Raw genomic sequence first — 22583 nt, forward strand, 5'->3', positions numbered from 1 at the left:
GAAAGTTGAGGAAGGAGTTGGCATTACAGTAAATAATGTAGAAAGCCCCTTGATGCAGATGTACTAGGTCAGCCTAGATTCTACTAAAATGTGCTTCATGTGCATCAGTCTAGTTTTTGTTCCTCTATATCAACTCTGGAAGGATCCTCAAGAGGTTAAGTCCCTCAAATTTGCATGTGGTGGGGAGTTAGCAAGCCTTTCAGCATTCACAATCTTCTTGTCAGCAAGCCTCCCAGGTAGGCCCACATTCAAAGAATTTGTCTCACTTAGCACTGGTGTGGAGCTATTTAATTTAATCAGTATTAAACAATTTATCACCCATCTATAGCAATGCAAGGTCTGGAGGTAGCAACCACTGTGCTCTCCCTTGAGCACGGCAGCTAGTGCTTGCCCTGCTCTACAGCTGATGCTCAGCAACATTAACGGTTTGAACTGAGATTCTGTCAGATGGGTTCTGTGCCCTCTACTATGGAAATTTTGCTCTTCTGGGTGGAGTGAACTCTATGAGATTAATCACCCTTTCTTTGTGTCTTGAGAAGAGTATTTAGGAACAGTGGTGCTGTGGCCATTTGGCACGGACACCAAAGATGAATCTGCCTGATAACAAGACAGTTTTGGGAACCTCTGAAAAGTCTCTAATTACAGGTGCTTTGCAGACATGTCACAGACTTTTCCATTCCTCTGTGTGTGTTTCACCTCCTCTTATTATTCCAGTGTAAAATGAAGACCAAGTCCTCCCCTGTAAGGCAATTAACTGAGAGAAGATTTTATGGCCCCCAGCTACCAAGCATCATCCACTGGTGTGACAGTATGTTGTGGGAGCTCCCTGCCTTGCTCCACAAATCCTGTGACTAGTTAAGACAAATTGTGCTTAAAAACAACCTGATTGAAGGTGCTTGGGGTGCATTAGGGGAGCATTCATGAGAACCACATCAGAGGTCTGGTAACAAGTATGAAGCAAGTAATAGTGGCTGCAACTGCTGCCTTGGCTGTTTGTGTTCAGCCTTTGAGGCACAGCCAGAGTTTCTAAGGAACAGCGGAGAAAACTGGGGATGGGTGGCATGAGTAGGTCTCTGCCTGCAACAGTTGCACCTCCCTTGCAGGGAAGCTGTGGCCCAGGAGCTGGAAATGCTTTTTCATCTGCTCTGCTTCTCTAGGAACATCCCACAGGTATGCAAGTAGTTGGGGGCGGGCAGGCAGAAGGGCAGCTGAGTGGCCATAGGGAAGAACGGTAGAAGAAGACCTTGTCTGAGGAGAGTGAGAACAGGTCAGAAGAGTGAGCCAGGGGAGTAATGGCTAGTTAAAGGTTTGTATAGGTTTTGGTGAGTGGAAGGACATTCGCTTCAGGGCACAGTCAGATGCTCTCTGTTCCTCAGGTCTAGGCATGAGAGAGGCTCTATCAGGTACAAGCTGAGGTGGAAAAGTTAATGAGTATAGGCTTGCAGTGACCTATGTGTAGGACAGAAGTTGGATTGGAAACTAGGCCAAAAATTGGAACACAAGAGTAGCAAGAACTGGGCAAGCAACAAAGGGAAGTGGGAAAAACTGGGACAATAGGCTTAACAACACTGTATTGTGCAGATGCTGCCCTTAAGACCTGTATATTTTGGAGAGTTCCTGCTCTGGAAGCTGCTGAGGCCAGTGCCTGATGGTCTCCAGCTGTCCTTCAAGCTGTGGCACTTGCTGATGCTGCCAGCTCTCTGGAGTGCTTCTTGCTGTTCTCCTTCCTTTCTCATTCAAGATTTCCACCCCCCCCTTGAATTTGCTGTCATAATGCCAGTGCAATCAAAATGGTCCTCCCATTTTGTGGGGTTTTAATGATTTTTTTTTTTTTAAATTTTTTTTTAGGTCTATTCAAGAACTCTTGAGCTAGTGCAAGCTGTTTGACTTCACTAAAATTCTAAGTAGCTACACATGCTAGTAGTTACATTAGTAGGTTATCTAAGTGGTGCTTGATAATACTGGAGGTGTTTTAGCTTTTAGCTGTGATTATTTCAACTGTGATAGCACAACTGGTTGTGGCCTTGGTGATGCCTCAGTGCATTTTGGAGTTAACAGTGAGAGTGTGAAGCCCACTGATCAAGTTAATGTACAATATGAAACAAGGGATGGGGAAAGGAAATGTTCATGGCTTGTAATTTCCAAACTGCTCTTCTAAGATGTACTGCTGGATATATGCATGTTGTCAAGCTATATATAAACAAAAAGGACAATTTCAGGCTCTGCTTTGGTGTTTTTTTTCAGCTTTTGGGCCTTAAAGAGACCTTTAACATACTGTTTGTCTATATAATCTTTCTATTAAAGCTGATAATGGGACTATTTTACAAAATGGAAGGAAGAGTTAGAAAGAGATTGGAAAGTTTGTTCTGACTGGTCAGAACATGTGTATTGGACAGCCTGGCCACAATTTACCTTAGGCAGGAAGAACAAACATCTCCCTTTGACTGAGAGGCAGAGTCTCTGCTCCTTTGCTCATGGGAGCAGAAGGTTTGCAGGGTTAGTTGCTATTTAACACATCACAGTTGTTTGCACCAGTGCATAATGCTGTGCACCAGTGAGTCTGCTGCACTTGTTTGGGTGGGGTTTTTTTTGTTTGTTTGGTGGTTTGGTTTTTTTTTTGTAATTCCTGTCATGCACTACTCCAAGCATAGTAACTACCATATTTTAACCATTGGCAAATCAAACAGTAGGAGTTTGACTATGCACACATTGTGCTCCATGAGTTTAATATACTTTGTATGTCTTTCCTAGTTGCAATATTAGTTGCAATATGAGCTGTGGTATGAGGGTGGTTTGTGTGGATGAGTTTGACAGCAGCCTCGCATCTGAAGGTACTAATGGCTTTAGTACTGCTGGGGCACAAGAGCTACATAGAGAAAGGACCTCATAGACTTTTGCCAGCCTGCAGTGGCTGAATTCCCTTTCCCTGATGTGTGGCAGTGCTAGTGTGGGCTTTTCTCCTGCACCAAGGAGTTGCAGGGGGAGCACTTATTGCAAATTTGTTCCTTTTATTTTGATTTGTCTTCCTCCTCTAAATTAGTTGTGTTTTAATTGCTGAATTTTCCTCTAGCTGAGGCAGCAGTTGTCCCAAAGAGATGAGTCTCAAGAAGAACAAAGTGTTGGCTCCTGTTCAGATGGGCCAGGCACAATGCAAGGTACTTTTGGCACCTTCCTCTGTGTTAGTAAGGCATAATCAATCTTGGAGTCTTTGAAGACATTTGTACAACATTAAAATCTTGGGCTTTGGAGTGAAGCTTTATTTGGAAATACTGTTGAAACAGTTGTCAAAATATAAAGGAATTAACACTATCAGAAGATAGATTGCACTGAGCTTGCTCTCTGATCATGGTTGCTTAGGAGTGTTCTGTGCAGTGGAAGCCACAGGCTCAGCTTGTTCTTAAAAAAAGCCCAGCCTGTCTCTGAGAAACCTGGTGAAGGTAGATTGATTAGCATATGTTGAAGTTCTGGCTTTCTGGTTTTAGAGTATAGCTTGAACAGCATGTGTGCAGCATTTTAAATACAGTGCAGAGCAGTTGACATTTCCATGGTGTGTTAGAAAAACATGATTGCTTACAAAATGAATATATGTTTAACTTTTGGATTTGCTAAACAAGCCTCTCTGTTTTTATCAACTTACACTAATTCAGTTAGTTTTAACGACCAAAGTTTGACTTAATTTGTACCAAAGTTTAGAATGGAGCCTGAAACCTTTGCTGTTTTAAAACAAACAAAAAACTCAGACAAAACTATAGCAGAACAAAACCCAAACAAACATACAAAAAATCCCCAAGCAACACATGCCCAAATACTCCACAGCTGATTTCAGTAGAGCTGGTCAGATGGACATGAGGTAAGGATGTGTTATTGTCTGTGCATTTGTCACCTTAAGTATTTCATAATTGTGACAGGAGGTGTTTGAAGGTGATGCCTTTGGCATGTATTAAGTCTTTTAGGGTTTCAGAGAAGTTTTGAGTAGAGATCACTGTTGTTTTCCAAAATACTCATACTTTTGGACTCTGGTGTAGTATATTTCTTCTTGCTCTGAGTGCTCCATCAGTAAATTAATGCATAAGAAAATAAAATTGATATATGTCTTGGGATGCAGGTGCTTCACAACTATGGCACTGAATTAGACCCTAGCAGAGGGCTCCTATCATGGCTAGGTGAACAGATCACATGCAAGAACAGAGATCTGGGTTTGTGCAGTTGTAGGAAGAGAAGATTAAGAAAGATTGTAGGCTGTCTTCACCTATCTTTCAGGAGGAATAATGTGGGTGGTTTTGGTTTTTTTTGGTTTTTTTTGGTTGTAAGAGGCCTTAAGGATCATCTGGTCCAGCCTTCCTGCAGTGAGTGGGGATGGCTTCAACTAGACTGAGTTGCTGGAAGCCCCATTCATCCTGGCTTTGAATGCTTCCATGGAAAAAAAATTAGAGCCATTCACTGGTATATTGAGAAGCAATGAACGCATGCAAAATTTTCATTATATATAATTTTTAAATTTACTTATTTTTTTACCACAGTAGTGGTTAAATATTGGAAGAGGTCCCGTGAGAACCTGTAGGATCATCCATTCATGGAGATATTTTGAAATTTGGCTGGATGAAACCCTTATGTAGTTAGACCTGCTTTAAGGGAAAGGTTGAACTCCAAACCAATTTATTAGTTATGAAATAAGAAGCAGCCTGGGGAAAGCAGGTCAGAAAGTCCTAGAGAGATATTAGCAGGATCATTTGCTAAAATAATGCTGTTGGTAAGTTTTCTTCTCTTGTTCACAAATGGTGCTTTTTCTCTGATTACAGAATGGCTTTGTTCCTAAACTTCAAGGAGGATCTTTTCCTTAATATTGTCTCCTGATTGGCAGTGCCCATGCTGGGAGGAGGTGATTGCTGCAGCACCATGGGATGCTGTCTCTCTCTGGGGTGAGAGGTGTGGTGCTGAGCCTGCATTTCAGCAGTGTTCATTCTGCGTGCTGCTTGGTCACTGCTGGGTCACTCTGTTCCTCCCCATTTTTTCTGTTGGAGAATGTATTTTACATTAAGGTAAAAGAGACAAGTTAAACTAAACTTAGTGTCAGAATTATTAAGGACTTCAAGATGTTACTAATCAGCTCTAATTTAATCTCAGCACCCAGGCATATATAATAAGAAAGCTTTTATTAGGTTTCTATAATGGACTTAAAAGTGATCCCTGCAGGCTAGCACTGAAGCAAGTGAAATTGCCATGCTCTGTGCATGACAGTCCTCCTGACCTGAGATTACTGCTAGGGGAGTGGGGCTTGCTCTTTGCTGGTCTTCTAATGCTCTGTGTTTTACATCAGGCTCCTTAACTGTCAGGGGCTTAGTGCTGCTTCTATTTAAGAGTGCCTTCAGCATCATTTTGGCTCCTGACCAACAAAAACTAATCTTCAGGCTTCTGGAGTATTCACCAGAGGAGATATATGGGTGGGGAATCCCAAGAGTGCAGTTCCAGCTGAGACATCCATAGTCTTCTGAAAGCTTTCTGGAGGCGATGTAGGTTCCTGCAGTGCCTCTGTTCAATACAGGTCTGAGATTTGCAAAAGCCTATCAAACAAAAATTCAGAGGGCTGCTGTAAGGAGAAAGGCATCTGAGCAGAGGAGTTGTAAATGTTACTCATCATCTGTAGTGCTGAGCTGCTAGTTTCTCTGAGCCTATTTGCAAACTGACTTAGTTGCTCAGAAGACTGTGGTATAACTTCACATAGGCTAGGTGGTGCCAGCTCAGAGAAGTAGACCTTCCCCGACCCCCAGTTCCTTCTGACAGAACAAACATATGTTCATGGCGTGGACTGAATCAGGGAACCAATCCAAGTTAAAATTAGCCTGGCCAAGAAGCTAATTTCAACCTGGGATAACTTTCTGTGGCAGACACGAGCAGGCAAGCGTGCCCAGCCAGTGACGAGTGCACAGCCCTCCTGCTGCTGCTTTTAGCAGCCTGCTGGCTTATGCCAGTGTGTGGTGAGCCCATCTCAGGGGCTTTCAGCAGGGTTTGGGACTTCAGATTAGAGTGAGCAGAGTTGTTTTTTCCTGGTTTTGACATTATATTGAAGCAAGAAACAAATTTACCTGTAGAGTGAGCCAACCAGTCTATGACAACTGTTTGTGAACTGATATAAAAATATAGGTAAATTGAAATATTTCACTTCGGTTTTGACCATTTTGATGTCAATTAGCTGCCCTTTCAAATGAGAATTGTTGTAAACTGGAAGCAATGTTTTCAAATCAAGTTCAGGTTCAACTAGTTTGGTTTTATGTTTGTTTGGTTGGTTGGTTTGTGTGCTTTTTCCTTGCAAGGAAGATTTACAGAAGCTCCTCCCTGCGTGAGCTCCCTCAGTGAGCTGACATGGAGCTGACCCTGAGCAAAGCCTGGTTGACTGGATGCTTCTCTCCTGATTTTTCAGTGTGCATCCTTGTACACTCTTGTTTTTCGTCATTGTCAGCTGTATGTGTTAAGGCCAAAAGATGAGGATTAATGCAGCGTAATTTCTCACCGATATTTCTATTCCAAGGCCTGGTCTGGGTGCTTCATGGTGGTGTGGATGAAATGCTCTGGAGGAATGGGGGCTTTTCTTGAGAATCAGGGCTGTCTCCGTGCATTCATGCCTTCTAGTCCTGCTGTGGCTGTGTGGGGAGGCACTGCCAGCAGTGTTCACAGTGATTTAAAACCAGAGATCCCTTGGGGCCTACAGGGGTGGCAGGCTGCCCTGGGGAGGTGGCGTGGGGACAGGCTAGCTCCAGCCACAATGGCAGGGAGGGTGCCAGTGCCTCACCGCTGCTTTGGGCCTAACCTCTTGCTGGGCTGCTGCCATGTTCCGTCAGGTATTAAATGGTGTTCAAACATGGGTGGGAACAAGAAGCTCAGCCCTCAGTGCAGTGTCATCCTTCCTGGGAAAGGGGATCTCCTTCCCTAGAGCCTGAGGGATGAGGATGGATGTGGGCATTTGTGGGTCCTTTTTTTCAGGACCTCTGTTTCCACCATGAGGTAGAAAGAAGGAAACATCTGAAAAACACTGGTGTGGGGCTTCCTGCTGGGATGGTCTTGTTTTACTGAGAAATTGCATTGGAAATACCTGCTTTTTAATATTCTGTGACTGTTTTGGCTCTAGTATTTTTTTATGCATGCTTTGGTTTGGGATTTGTTTTACTCAACAGTCCCTTGTATTTTTTCTCCTCCCTTTCTTAAAGTTTCTGCACCAGGATGTATTTATCGTACTCTGTAACACCTGCATTCCAGAACTTTCTGGCACCTGGAGACCCCATGTGGCAGAGCAAATGGACCCTGAGTGTCTGTCCCAATTTGTGTGATGTAGGTTTCCTAAGCAAGGACAACAAACCTGCCAAAATCCATACAAAGATGGAATGATAAAAAAACCCGAACACAAAAACTAAAACAGAACACAAAACCCAGACCAAACCACAAAAACCAAACCAGAAATAAACCACATAAACCTGCACCCTCCTTTATCCCCCACCAATATTTCACAAAAATCAAGTTTTTAATTAACTTTCAACTTTCTCTGTAGTTGTGAGGTTGAAGTGATTTCAGTGCCTTTACATCACACATAGGGAAGCTCCACATTTTCAAGGTTACTGTTAAATCGATGGAGATCTACTACACTTAAAATCAGTTCCTTTTGATTTGGGTGAATACTCAATTTTTATAAGCCTAGAAATATAAATAGCAGTCTCTGCCTTCTCTGTGGTTGTAGGTAGCTCTGGATGCCCCTGTGGAGTCAATGCCTTACCTCTGGATGAACAGCTGAACTCAGCTTGTTGCAGAAGTCAGTTATTTCAGTGATGACTATTGATACTTGTTTTGGTATCTTGTTCAGAAAGGAGCTAAACATGTTAAAGCTAGAGAGAAAAAAAGGGAGAATTGACCATTCCAGCTACCATAGATTTAGAAAACTCAAATTCCCTTTTTGTGTTTTAGAGGTTTTTTTGGGGATTAGTGGCTTAGAAGTTTAAAGATTTTTGAGAGGCTTCCTGTAGTGTGAGAGGTGAATAGGTTGTTCCTTGAGTCTCTGCACATGTGAATATTGGCTTCTAATTTGAGGCATGTCGTTTACTCAGGTGTTAAAGTTGTGATGCCCTTAGCACAAGGTCTGCAGTGGAAATGTTGCCCCCTTGAATGTGCATGCTCAGTGGTTCTGCTGTGCCTTTGACTTTATATAGAGGATTTGGTGCCTAATGCTTTTAACAATGTAAAATAAGGTAGCAGCAGATTATGTGATGCTATCCAATATAGGTGAAACAGTCATAAATTAGTGTCTTTGAGACACTGACACTGAGTTTTACAATGTTATTCCTTATGGGTTGTGTTTTGTTTCAAAATTTTAAACATGAAGGTTCTTTTGACATTAAGAAGCAATATTTATTTTTATGAAGTAAGCTGAAAGGTTTTCTAATTATTGTGTTTTCTTCCTTGCTTTAAGAGTCAGATTTGCAGATCTGTCAACACAGAGCACCAACGTGTTGCACCAAAAAAATGGAAGAAAGCTACCAGGCAGCTGTTCGAAGGGAGAGGACTCAAAGTATCCAGACACTGAACTTTGAGCTGAAGTACATGATTGTTGGTCATATCACAGCGTTTCAAGGTAGGAACGTTTGAGGTGCTGCAGTCCCATCAGTAGTTTATAAAAGTACTCTCTGCAATCAAAAGGAAAAGCTCTTTCCTTTGTTTTTTATTTCTCTTGCATTGCATGCTATAGTCACTGACTTATGTTTTACTTCCTTGTTCTTTGATCCTGCTTTTGGAAGAAGGTGGTGGAACTTAATCTTGACTGGTATTTTAAGCATCTGCCTAAATCTAATTAGGAATAGATTTAAGCTTAGACCTTGCTCCCAGAATCATTTAAAAAGAGATTGGCATGGAATTCTTTCAAGTCATTTAGGTGCCTTACAATTGTTTGTGCCTTTTTTTTTTTTTGTGATGTTATCTTGTGTTGCCAAACCATTTACAGGTCTATAAAGTTAAATGAAAATGTATTTTTGCTTATGCTAAAAAATAATTGCTCTAACCAACAAGTCAAATGAATATACAGCTTTCTTTTTATGTCAAAATGCTTTGCTACCTGGCAGGTCCCATGAAGAGTGATCCATTTTCAAGCGTTACAGCCACAGAGTTAAATCTGAATGTATGAAGGAACCTGTGCTGAAAGTATTCTTATAACTCTTGCAGTTCTCCAAGCTACCTTGCTCTAACAGGTTGATATTCAATTTCTTCACACAGGTGGTTATTGTACTACTAAAGAAAAGGAAGTGCTTGTGCAGGATCATGCACTATACAATGTTTAGCACTGGAGACTTTTCTCCTTAAGAGTAGTTAAGCATAGGCTGTGAACTTTAAATATATGAGAGCTGAGTGATTAAATCAATGAGTGATGAATCCAGCTTACTGACTTCTGTAGGTCTATTATGTGCTTAATTTTAACTTGTTGCTTTGCAATGTTTAGTGTGTTGAGCACCCACGTGGAAGGGGTTTTGAAAACAAGCCCGTAGTTGCTAAAATACAATGTGTTAGGGACTGTATGATTGAGCCTATTGTTACAAGGCAGGTTTTATCAAGTAGTAGCTTGTTTGTCTGGTTTCTTCCATTTGAGAGAAAATGCTATAAATAAAAGATGTGATTGACAGTTAATAAGAGATAGCATGTTATCTAAAACTGACAATAAGTGATGGTGGAAGTCTGATAGAGACATGCAAGGGCAAGATAATTTGGGTTTTTTTCTGCTTTTGGTCTTTTACTTTTCTTTCTGTTTTGTACTGAGGAGTGAGAAATGGCATTTTGATTTATTTTGCAATTAATTTTTGGAAATTTTTAATATTCCCCATGATTAAAAAAATTGGTTGGAGGGCACTTTGGAAGAGCAGTGTAGTAAAAGGGTGACTGCTGGCATTGTTAAATGCTGGTAAGTTATTCAAGCAATCTTTCAGTATCGTGATTGAATAAAGATAAGGTCAGAATAGATTAACCTACCAGCCCCTTTAGGTCAAGCCAGCAGCTTTATTGTCCATTGCTGATGAAGCCTTTTGATGGAATGAAAGAAGCAGTTAGACATTTCACACAGTTTAAATTTACAAGCATTTTCTGGAAGTGGGTAAATAGTAAGTAGTGTAAATAGGCTGTTTGTTGTAACTTGTTATGGTTGGCTTTCTGTCCACGTTAGGTGGGAACACTTGAAAAATGTAACTTTCCTCTTTTGCATCAGGAGCTGCTTTTGTTTTCTTTCCTTTTGTCCCAGGTATCAGTGAAAAGCCTCTCCCTTTATCTTGTGCTGTATAAACATTCTGTTGCTAAGAGTAGTACTGTGGGAGACATTTACTGAGAGGAAAGATTTTTGCATTGAATGAACTCCTGTCCTTTTTCGTCTGTTGCTATTTTGAATGATAAAGTGTGAGCGTGCAGAAAGCATATTTAAGTCTGACGAAAGAAATACTCTTATTCTAGAAGCTGTCAGGTGCCTTTCAGATTTCATGTTTCTTGCAGCAGTGAGAAATGGCTCAGACTTGCTAGAAAAATAACAATTTATTCATATTTCTAGTACTGTTACTATAGTCAAAGCAAAGCAGCAGTAAGCCATGCTGCCTACTGTTGAGGAAAAGAAGTCTGCTGCTTTTTATGCACATTTAGCAGACAATACTTTTAATACTATGCCAATACTGAGGAAATAATTTTCAAGACTAATGCAGTATAAGAAATCTACTTTCAGGAGTCCAGCTTTGGGAACATAGTTGTGGGCATTAAATTTGAGTGGGAAAAGTGAGCAACTCTTTTGGAGTAGGACACACAGTGTTTTAGTTTGGTAGGTTTTTTTTTTTTTTTTTGGAAGTTATCATCTCCTTACATTCTTTCAAAAGACAATTCTGAGGACCTGCAATTAGATACCACAGGTATTAAGAGGAAGGAGATTTCTCATGTGAGTAGGAGTTTTGATATGGGTTTAGTTAAATATTCCCTCTGCATGGCCTGTGTACTGCAGCTGACTGTGGAAAATTTTAGATTTGAAGAGATTGTTGTTGGGTTTTTTGTTTTGTTTTTCTTTTTGAAATTGAAAATGTTATTTAAGTAGCATTGCCCACAGCTGAAATAAGACAATTTTCACAGGTGCTGGATTTAGTTATGCAAAATTATTAGTCTGTAAGACCTGATCCAATATACTGCAGCTGTGAGCAGGCTTGTTATATTTGGGCTAATGCCCAAGCTGTACATATGGACAGCCTAAGCATTGTGGTTCAACTCTGCTATTTTCTGCCCTCAAAGTTTTCAATATTAGCAGCTCAGTTCTTGCTCAGACACTTAATAAATCAAGCTTCTGCATGGCTGGTTTTTGCTTGAACTGCTGTCTCTAATGCTGTTTCTGTTACACCTGATTTGAGCAAGTAGAGGTATATTGGCATCAGCTGCAGGCTGTAAAATGCTGTCCCCATTAGGAGCAGGACAGGAGAAAGGGAGAGGGGCAGGAGTGAAAGGACCAGCTGGCTGCTTGGGAAATGTCATCAGAATCAGCTGCTGCAAAATCACAAATTGTCACAAAGTCATCTGGGTGTTTGGTATGTTGAATGTAATGGGGCACTGTGGGGGAGGGTGTCATGGAAAGCTGCTACTTTCACTTTCTCTTAATGTTTTGGTCTATGGTGTAGCCTAAAAGTCATAACCATAGTACTAGCCACTCTACAGATGCAGTGTTAATGACACTCTGCTCCAAATAGCAAAATGGAGTATGTGGATGAGGTGTGTATGTGTACCAAACTGTAACAGGAGCAGCATAACAGGAGAGATGGTACCTGTTGTAGTGATCCTAGTATGTCACCCTTTGGTTCTTCACAAGTGGCTTTGTGGATGTGTTCTGTAGTGGATCACTTTGGTCTGTCCAAGATTGTGCCCATTTTTCTTTGTTCCTCTGACTGCAGCCTGAAATGCCCAGCAGAACTGTTTAAGGAATAGTCACACAGGATGCTTGCATTTGGTAGCCTGCTTTCTTTCCCCTTTGATGAACAGAAGATTCTCCTTTGAACTTCCTGGGTTTTGTCCCAACCCTTCTTAAGTTTGCTTGAAACAAGTGTATTGTCTTAGTTTAGATTTATGTCTTTGTGGTGATACTACATGTTGTTTGTGACACTCATCCTTCTATTACCTCCCAGTTCCCACATGCAGTCCCTGTGCTCCTCAGGAACACTTCCAAATAAGGCAACTGATTCATTGTTAGTGGATTAAAAGTGGTGTGGGTGTGCAGGCTGAAAGTTGCTGTCAGAAGAGGTATGAATAGCCTGACAGGAAAGCTTTGTTGTGGGCAGACAGCAGAGAAAACCTGGCCTCCCTTTTCTGTGTCCTTTCTGGAGTGCTAACAGGTGCTGTGTAAGGGCCTGCAGAAAGCTTGGCTTTGCTCCTGTCGTCTAATTTGAGGTAATGAGAATCCAAACACTGGTAATTTATTTTTTCTGCTGATGATCTCTGCAGAGAAGCAGAACAAGGTGCTTAAAAACCTGCATCATGTTTCATTCACCAAATTAGCAGATATCAGAGAGGCTGTGAAAAGCTTTGTTTGAGCTCAATAGTTGTTTTAAAAATAAGTATTCTTTGGTAAATCTCCTTGCTGGTATTTCTAAAAGCCAGAGCTGCAGTGACATGCCATTGTTTTGCCCTGTTATCATCTGATTCAAGAAGGTGACTGTTAAGGACATGAATGGTAGGAGGCAGTGGGGGAGCATAGACATAGCATAGATGGAGACTAGGACTCCTGGTTGTCAGTAAAATTCTTGTAAGTTAATGCCTAGTTGATTCAAGAAGTCCTTAAGCACGAAGTTTTTGATCTGGCATCCTCTTGGGTAAGTAGAAAGGGTTGGTAGGGTTTTTTTAGGTCCCATTGGGCCCATTAGTGGACCCAGCAATCAACTGAGCTGAACATCCCAGAAATAAGTAATACAATCCACTGGCATTCAGAGCTGTATGGAGTCAAAAATATTCTCCATTTTAATTTGGCTGAGCTGCAGTGTTGCTGATACTTATTTTTTTACTGAGCTTCAGTATATCAGCTTGAAATAGGGGTGGCTGATGAATGCTGTTGAAGTACAATCAAATTTAGAAAACAAAAGACTTGGCTGAAGCAGTGTGCTCTGGTTTGGTTTGTAGTTAATTACTATATGAAGTGTAGTCACAGTGTTGGAGATGGATGCAGTCCAAAATCAATGAGCTATTAAAAAAAGCCAACCATCACCAACAGAACCCTGCCAACCATCACCAACAATGCCTCTGGTTTTCTTTATTTGTTGCTGGATTATAGAAATGCAGAAGTGCTGGTCTTTAAATAGTCTTTTTGTAATCTGGTAAGACTTGGTCTTTTATTCAGACAAATTGTTACCCACCCCTTTCCACTTGTATAACCTCACTAAGCAGATTTTTGTACTCTGCTGACCTTCGAGCTGAAAGCTGGCCAAGATGTATGATTTGGTTTTGGCTCAGTGCAAAAATGACTCCCTACAGAGAGAGAGATAGGAGAGAGAGAGGCTTCATTTGAGTATTTTTGTCCACCCCCTGTATGCTATTAATTCCTCGCCTAGTGTACTAAACAATCTTTGTTTTCTGTCTGGGGAGAAAGCCTGTTTTATGCATGCAGTCCAAGAGAGGTAGAACACTCCTTTTGAGCTATAGCCTTGCATGTGTGAATTGCGTGAGCATGGACTGTTGCTCTGTCTTGTGTGGGGCTCAAGGTGGGAGAAGACTGTCCAGGAGATCCATATGACAAACAACTTTTTTTTTTTTTTTTTTTTTTTTTTGCTCCTGCTGTTGTCTGTTAAAATATAAACACAGTCCTTTGTAGGGTACATTCTGTCAGTAGATCTTAAATGCTTTTGGAAAGGATTCTGTTGTGGGTGTACTGGTACTGGAGGCAGATAAAGTGAGGCACAGGGGAGGGAAGTGTCTTCCTTAAAGTGACAGGTACCATAGCAAGAGCTAAGAATGCAGCTTAGTTCAACTGCAAACTCTTCTGATTCCTCTAAAAAAGTATTAGTGATTTCAAGAGCTTTTGTAAGGGAAGAGAATTTTGGCTGACCGTAGTCCCCTGAAGTGTACCAGAAGAGGGAGAGGTGCTCATTTTGTCCTGTTCTTGGCACGGTTGGGCTACTTCGCCCTAATTGTGGTCCAGGTCAGTGTTTCAGACAGCGTATTATGAGGAAGGAGGTATTTTGCATTAATTCTTTCAGATTTCTCCTTTGTATTTTGGTACTATCTGAATGTTCGTAACTAATGTGCTTGGCATGCCATCAGTTCAGAGGAAGGAATTCCTCTGGTTTGCAATCCACTGTAAAACAGTTTTTGGTGGGTGGAGGCAAGGAAGGATGAACTATAGGGTAGTAGAGCCAGAATCTCTTTGAGGTAAGTAGTCTGTGTAACTAAGAAACTTATGCGCAATACTGGTGAGTCATTACCCTTGTTGGGAGATGGTTTTCTGATTCTGCCATCCTCTTTTATTCTCTTCATTGGTGTAATTTCAATTGATGAAGTGTCAGCCACTGAAGTGTTTCTCCAAGCTGCACATTGGTGCTGGTCACATTGACTGAGGCTGCAGGGCCACCAAACACAGTCTGTCCAGTGGCCAGTAAATAAACAGGGAAACACATCAGAAATGTGAACACACTTCCCTGTTACCCTGCTGTATCCTGGAGAACAGTGGTTCAGGAGCTTTTTGAGTCTGGGCTGAGATGCACCCATCATCTATGGGTGTAATTATCTGTTGTTTGACCCATTGTCTATTAATTCCTCTTTCACTAGGTTATTTTTTTGGCTATGACCACAAAATTGATAATGTCACCCACATGCTGACTGCAATTTAGTGTTGCATTAGGTTGTTTGCTTTAAGCATGCTGCCTACTAATTTCATTGTGCCACTTGATTCTCAAGATTCATTGTTTAAAAGTATAGTTAATGGCAGTAGAATTAGTTATCTTCTGTTTGCCATGTCTGGACTTAAGAGCCAAGACTTTGCTAAGACTTCATTCTTTGTCTGCATGTGGGGCAAGGGAAGCGGCATTAAATTCTATTCTGTAGCTGTCCTTTTCTCAGCAAAATATAAAAAAAAAAGGTTTAGAGTGTGATATTCCCTAATGCTCTCACCTTTTATCTTCTCAGAGCACAAAATGAAAAGAAAATCTTGGTGATAGGCCAGGGACTGTGAGTAAATATTAACATTATTTTGTGAATGGTGATTATTGAACACACGAGGCAGCTTGTGTGTGTTCGGTCTCTAAATGTCTTGAATGGTGTGAGGCATTCATTTTTGGCTGAAAGGCAGCCCATGATCCTTTGGAATAATACTTGTTCAGAAGTTGTGTGTACGCTTTTGTCAAGCTTCTTGATTCAGATCAACGTTTTCGTGCTGTATATTACAAGAGAATGAAACTATTTCTTACCTGGTGTCTCATGTTGTTCATAGAAATCGGAATTGGTGTGATGATCTGCTACCATAAATAATTTAAAGAAGGTACTTTATACAAGCTGAAAGTTAAATGTGGAAAAACAAAGAAGCCTTCACCTTTGAAGTATTTCTGCAGCACATATTAAACATAATATGTACAGACTTCCATTCCCAGCCTCTCATGTCCTGTAAGATTTCTTGATTATTTGTTTTTCCATACTGTTTCATCTCCCATAGTATACATTATGACAATCAGGTATCCAGTATTTTTCACTTTCTTCACTGTTATTTTAAGATTATTTGAATCCTATATCATTTCTCTAGTCAAACGCCTGATCCCATTCTCTGTTTCCTTGATAGTGCTGCCCTCCTGCATCTAAACTGTTTTTCGTCTTGTTTCCAGTGTAGCCCATGCTGCAAATCGCCTGTGACTCACGATTTAAATGCTGGTTACTGTCACAGGCCAGTAATGCCAGTCTCTTCATTGGTATAAAAATTCAGGTGGGTGCACCTTCAGATGTGCTGCTGTTTTTCATGTTAGCAAAGCGTGCACTGTAAAGATCCTCTGCGCCTTGTCATCCTTTACATGTCGTTCTTAAAACTCTCCTTAAGGTCATGCTAAACAAAATACTTGTGAAAGATCAACCTAAAATATGCTGAATCCACTGCCTGTTAGGCTGACCAGGTTTGTCATGCACTTGTCACTTTTTGTCCTTCCTCCCCTCTGTATGTGTATCTATCAGCTGTCATTTGCCTCCCCTTTTATTGGCATCTTTGAGGCAGGCACCATGTTTTATCCTGGATCTCTACAGTACTTGTCATCGTGGTGTTTTGTGAACATTCCTGGCTGCTACAGTCATGTAAATAATGTTGACCTTTGTAATTTCTGTGCATTTCTGATTGCGTTAATGTATCTGCCTTGGTGCGCCTTGTCATTTCGGCAGGAAGAAGGAATGATGAGTCTTCAAAAGAGCACAGGGAAAATCAAAGGGAGGAAATAATGGAGGTCAAAAAATTCTGATGAGTTTATGCTTTAAAAGCGGCAAATTCAAGTGGAAAATATTATGAAAACCTAGGAAGAGCATTTAATTCTAGCAATGGAATGTAAATCACTATCTTGCAAACCGTATCTAGTAAGAAAAAGACGTTCTCCCCAGAAGCCTTTATAGGATAATTAAAACTAGTGATTATGTTGTTAACAGTGGATTTCTCCTTTAAAGATGGGAAAAATCTTCTATCAATTTGTATTCATTACACTGAAATAACTTTAGATTAATCAGTGATCAGCAGTGATACTATGGATTCACTAGCACAGTGAGTAGTTGTAGGAGTACTCACTGCTGTAAGAGTACTTGATTGTTGTATGCAGGTTAGGTTTATGAAATAGCGTGCAACTGCTTTTCAAGAATGCAACATGCAGAACTGGCTAACTGGACAATATCAGTTTTGCCAGAAGCTGATGGTGGTAATCATTATGTACTTATGACTGTCAAAGATTTTGACTGGTTACCAGAAACATAGTGCTTGGACTGGTAAGCAAAAGTGTTACTGTGTAGATAACTTTGTTACTTTTAAAAGTGATTAAATACAGATTTTACAGAATTGCTTGGCCTGAGGTTTTGAGAGGATGGTGTGATTCCATGTAAGAGAAATATGTATTAAATACGTTTTGAAGGAATCGGCAAATCATCTAGGTAAGATATAATCCATTTAGCCTTTATAACTACCATGCAGACTTCCTTCCTGAGTATGGCTGTGACTGTCATTTGGTTCCTAGAATGTCAGCAATTTGGGGCAGGGATGGTCTCTTCATTATCTATTTATAACAGTTCATGCAATGTGGGTATGGCATATTGGTGTCAGAGCAAGAAATCTAATGAACACATGCATCGTATGTTTGGTCATCCTGTATCTCTGTATCCATATTTCACCTGTTATCATAATTATCTTTTTGTTCCTCTTTGTTATTTCCAGTGCTTTGTCAAGCTGTTGACTGTATCTCCAGAGTATAAAACCGTGGTGGAAGTGTAGTCCAATGATAAATTAGTCCAGATAAAAAGAGAATGTAGAGATAGGTGGAGAGTATGTTCATTTCTTAAAAGAAAAATAAGCAAAACCAACCAACAAATAAGAACCCAGAAACAAACAACGACAAAAAAAAACCCAAACAAGCCTCCTTAACCCCCTAAAAAATTAACAAAATTAAGAAAAACCTGCCGTAGCAGAGTGAGGAATAAATCTGCGGTTTTGATTCCCTACAGAGGCTTAAACATAGTTGCTGTTGAGGGAAACATCTTTCCAGTGTTCCTGGAATCTTCTTTCTTCTGCAGTTACATGTTTTATTCACAACTGGGTTGTGAAATTGCAGTGGCCTCTTTGCTGTGGGCTAGAAGGTGGGTGGCTTGCTTTCTCTATTGTACTTTTGTTCTGACAGGGCGTTTGTGTACAGGTTGCATTACTTTTCAGTCTCAAATTATATGAAGTCCCACTTCCCAGTGACTGCTGCTGGCTGAGTAGCTCAGTAATAAACACAGTTGTTCTCAGGCTGCTCAGCTCCAAGATCCCCTTGCCTCAGTTGGTCTGTGAAAAACATGGGTGAAGCAATGTGTGTGTTCTGACAAGCTTTTTGAATAGGAGTGTAAGTGTATGAAGGTAGTTACTGCACAAAGTTTTCTCAGAGTGAAAATAGAGGACCAATGACTGGCCTTCAATTTAAGAGGATGGTGGTGGTGATTTCCGTGACAATTCATCTTTTAATCACACATCTGTTTCTACCAAAGATGATTCATTGTTTAAACTTCCTTTTGTTGTTTTATCATGAGTTTGAAAATATGAAAGATTTTTGCAAGAGTTTAAAGTACTGTAACATTGAAACTGTTGGGCAATTCGATAAAAACAGGATTGAAAAAGCATTGGAGATAACCTAATGCAAAAAGACTGATTCACAGGAAATCCTTCCTTCATTCTCACCACTGCATGTTCAGACTTCAAAAGAAAACCTTTGAGTGAGACTGACAAACTTAAGAGAGCAGATGTCTCCAAGCAGGAATGTATTCAGGAGAAAAAAAAAGATATATTCAAACCTCAGCTCCATACCCTGGTAATGATAGGGTGGCGTTTCAGTTTGCAGCGTGCTCTCTTCTGCCAGCTGTAGACACTCAATGGATGAAAGGAGTTTTACTCAGAAAATAAAATAAACTTTTTTAGGTTGACTGGCATTAGAAAGTACACTTAATATTTCCTTACCTTATTTTAGGATGATGGTGTGGAATTTTGTAGATTCTTCTGAATGCATTTTTTCCCCCAGGAAAACGAATTAATCTGTTCTGCAGATGTATTCCTTTTAGAGTAGTTTGTACATATACCTTTCAGCAATGCATTATGGGTCTAAACTGTTAGGTTTGAATAGGTGTAAAAAGAGAGGATAAGTGGGTTTTTTGCCTTCCAGTTATTAGCAGAAAATTACTTGTTGCTGTCATGTAGTATTTTGTTTATGGGCTAGGACTTCACTGTGCTGTATATAAAGCCCTAAGAAAACCACGCCAGTCCAGGGAAGATTACAGAGCTATGGTAACATGAGAGACAGAGGGATAGAGAGAGATGGAGGATGTGAAAGCAACAAAATCACTTTTTTTTCTTGCTGTAAGGGAATGGATAGCAGTCTTGGTGTTTACAGGCATATTTGTAATGCTGGGATTTTTAGATAAGATTTAAAATTTTCTGTGCTTCATCCTCATTCAAAAGATGGCTGGTTACTCTAGAACATCATGGCCTTCTAGGTTGCCCATCGGTGGAGGGCATTGTGATTGAAGCAAATGGTCTCTGAGGATATTTTATAAAGAGGTGTACCTTATTTTAATTGAATTTATTGATGGGAGTGTTTACTTTCAGATAACATATTTTCAAAACGTTTAGAATTGTTGCAAACTTCGGAAGTAATGAGAGGAAAACTGCTTATTTGTTTTGTAATTCTATGCTTGCATGTTTCAGCTCCTCACAGCACAAATGGACAAATACACAGATAATTATTTTTCACCTTTTTATTACTTAAGTTTTCTCTTTTTGTCCTTTATGCTTTTCGCTCAGGTGCTTGTCTTGAAGAGAGGCAAAAGAATGTATGCAGAGGCAGGGAATGCCTCATTGAATGTTAGCCTTGTACTTACTGGTTGCTCTGGCACTAGTTTAGGATCACCGATTTGCAATCAGATGACTGAATGGCAGAACAGCTGAACCACCTCTTTCTGCCTTCTCCCCTCCTCCCCATGGCATGGCTATCAAAGGTGCTTTTGAAGCAGTACTTGGGCCAGTCCTGTGTATGCTGCTGTGTGAGAGAAGCTGAATCCATCAGGATGTTGAGATCAAATAATGTGAAAGTAGACAGCTGTGCTATAATCATGTAGAGAGATCTGGAGAAATCCATGGTATGTGAACATGATTCTCATTAAAACTTACTCTTCCATCTGACCTTCTGTTGAAATGGCTGTTCATCATCTGTCTACAAAAATATCTGTGTGAAGTGATATGTGCAATACATCAGATTTGAAGTTAGCCTGGATTCCTCCTCCTGTGTCTTCACAGACATCTGTTTGGATTGCATTTCTGCACTTTGAGCCATGCAGCTGGAGCCTAAATATTTTGGAATTGTAGCTACTGCATTATGCCTCTTGTTTGCTAGTTTATGAAGTAAACCCTACATCCTAGCAAAGTACTGGATCTGTAGTTATCACTGTAATATAATATAATAAATATAAAATCTGCTGCATACTTCCTATCCATTTTATTTGGGAAATTGCAGAATCACACAAAATGGTAGGGGTTGGAGGGGACCTCTGAAGATCATTTAATCCAACTCCACTGCTAGAGCAGGATCACCCAGAGTAAATCCTCAGTAACACATCCAGGTGGATTTGGAATGCCTCCAGAGATAGAGACTCCACAGCCTCTCTGGGTAGCCTGTTCCAGTGCTCCGCCACTCTAAGTGAAGAAGGTTTTCCTTCTGTTTACATGGAACCTTCTGTGTTCCAGTTTGTGTCCATTGCCCCTTGTCCTGTCACTTGATGCCACTGAACTGGTTAGCTGGTGCTGTTACCTAGCAACCTCCCATTGACTCTCTAATGGTTCTTCAAATGCTTCATGGTGTCAATCTCAATGCTACTGATAATTTTCTGTAAGACAGCTTCTATCCCACCAGTGCCATTTCTATTGAAAGGAGGGATTTTTCTGCCTGCTTTCTCTGTCAAATTTACTGGCTGAATGGAGGACTGAGTTGCTACTGTGGCCATGTTAGCTGCTAGTTGGCATTTCAGGTTCTTCTTAGGGCCAAGTGTAGGTGTTTCAGTAAGACACATTGAAAGCATGTGCACAAACACATGACTCTTGTGTAATTAGAAAGCTTTGCCAGATCATGTTGAAATGAAGTTTGTATAGTTGTGTGATGGGAGAGCAGAGCTCAAGGGGAATTTGAGCTTGGCTGACCTGTAGTTTGCTTAGAGTGTGAACTCAAACCACTTCATTCCTAATCTGTGTGTTTGTGTTCTAGGATAAGAATGCCTTATTTTGAGTCAGTGGCAAGTGGTAGCTTGGAATGAGATACTATTCCTTTCATCTGTATTACACCACTGCATCACACATTCTACGTTGTTTCTAAAAACTCCTGACCCTGGAGACTCTGGGACCTCTTTTTTTTTGTTTTGTTTTCACATAAATGGATTCATGGTTGCCTTGGCAGTCACAAAAACTTTGAAATATCTGCAAACTTGAGCAACAATGTGAGGATGGCACCTGGAAGTATGAAATTTATGGGTCATGTCTTCCTCGCATCCTCCTAAATCCTTGTTTCAGTGTTGTAGGCCTATTCACAGCTATCAAAGGGTGATTTGGATCAGATTTTAGAGGCTCCAACAGCCTTGTTCTGCTGAGGGTAACTGCATCTGCTCTGATTCTTTAATTTGAAAGGGAAAGGTTTGAGATATTTGCTTTCCTCTTTTTCCTGTAATATGACTTTTGTCTTTGTTGTATCATGCTAAAAGTGAGGACCTCTGCATATGTTTACATTTGGAGTGGAAGGACTGATGTAAATCTTAATGATTCTTATTAGAAAGAAGAACTTTAACAGGTCTTGTGCTTTTTGGCATAACTATTTTGCCGCTGTGTAACTTTTAAATTTGTGCTGTCAATTTCTTGGGAGAGATTCCTTTAAATTCTTCCCTACAACAATCTAAAAGATGTGTGCTTGTAGGAGATGTAATTTCTTCACCCTTGCTGTTACTGCTTTTGTTAAGTTTAATGATATTCACTGTAAACAGAAGGCTGTACACAGGAATAGAGCCTTTCTGTAAAAATATAGTGTGCTATCAAAAGCAATTTAAAAACCCTGATAATCTTTCCACTGATTTAATTGAGCTTGGACCCCAGATCCAAGGATAGAATGAAACTCAAGTTTTTAAATTACAGTGCCAAAGAAAAGGAGAGGCTTCTGTTTCCCAAGTGAAGATTACTTTATTGGGATGTGCCATGGAATACATTGTTAAGTGGCAAGCAAGTGAACCACAGTGGTGTGAGCCAGCTGAACTCATTACTGCAAAACCTCCTCCTGGCAACCTGCAAAGCAGCTCACAAAAATGGATTCCTCTGAGAAAGGTCATTCATTTGCTCCTGCTGGGGAGTGGTGGGAAGTCAGAAAGTGCCAAGAAATCATGAGAGATACCAGTACTGAAATTTTAAATATATATATATATATATATATACACACACACACACACACACAAAGGCAGGCAAAAGCTCCTACTCATTTGTATTTAATAATACAATTTATGGAGACAGAAACTGGCAGAGGAGCTAAATGTATAAAGAACCAAAATCCAATGTAGTCATTTTTTTGTTGAAAACAAAGTATTCTTGTGATGTTTTGACATTATAACTTACATACTCAGTATAGCAGCTAAAATATTGTTTTACCACCACCATGCAAACTCTGACTGTGGTGATCAAGCACACCTGCCTTATTCTTACTGATTCTCTTTGTAGCAAAGTTTAAAAAGTGGTGTAATATTTAGATAGTCAAAGGCACAGAGTAAATTCTGCAGATGATCTGAGATGAGATTCTTTGTGTCACTGTATTTCCCAATATAGTTGGGAAGAAAAACAGATA

The 22583-nt window shown here is 40.3% G+C and overlaps 1 protein-coding gene across 1 annotated transcript in view; it reads left to right on the top strand.

The window, feature by feature from the left end:
• LOC128970856 (glypican-5-like) overlaps positions 1–22583 on the top strand; it is a 371775-nt gene that overhangs the window by 15325 nt on the left and 333867 nt on the right. Inside the window, exon 2 of the mRNA XM_054386218.1 lies at positions 8453–8614. Within this exon, the coding sequence (XP_054242193.1) occupies positions 8453–8614 (162 nt within the window). The remainder of the gene's footprint in view (positions 1–8452; positions 8615–22583) is intronic.

The sequence above is a fragment of the Indicator indicator genome, chromosome 13 (genome assembly GCF_027791375.1).
Source record: "Indicator indicator isolate 239-I01 chromosome 13, UM_Iind_1.1, whole genome shotgun sequence".
Taxonomy (NCBI): Eukaryota; Metazoa; Chordata; class Aves; order Piciformes; family Indicatoridae; genus Indicator; species Indicator indicator.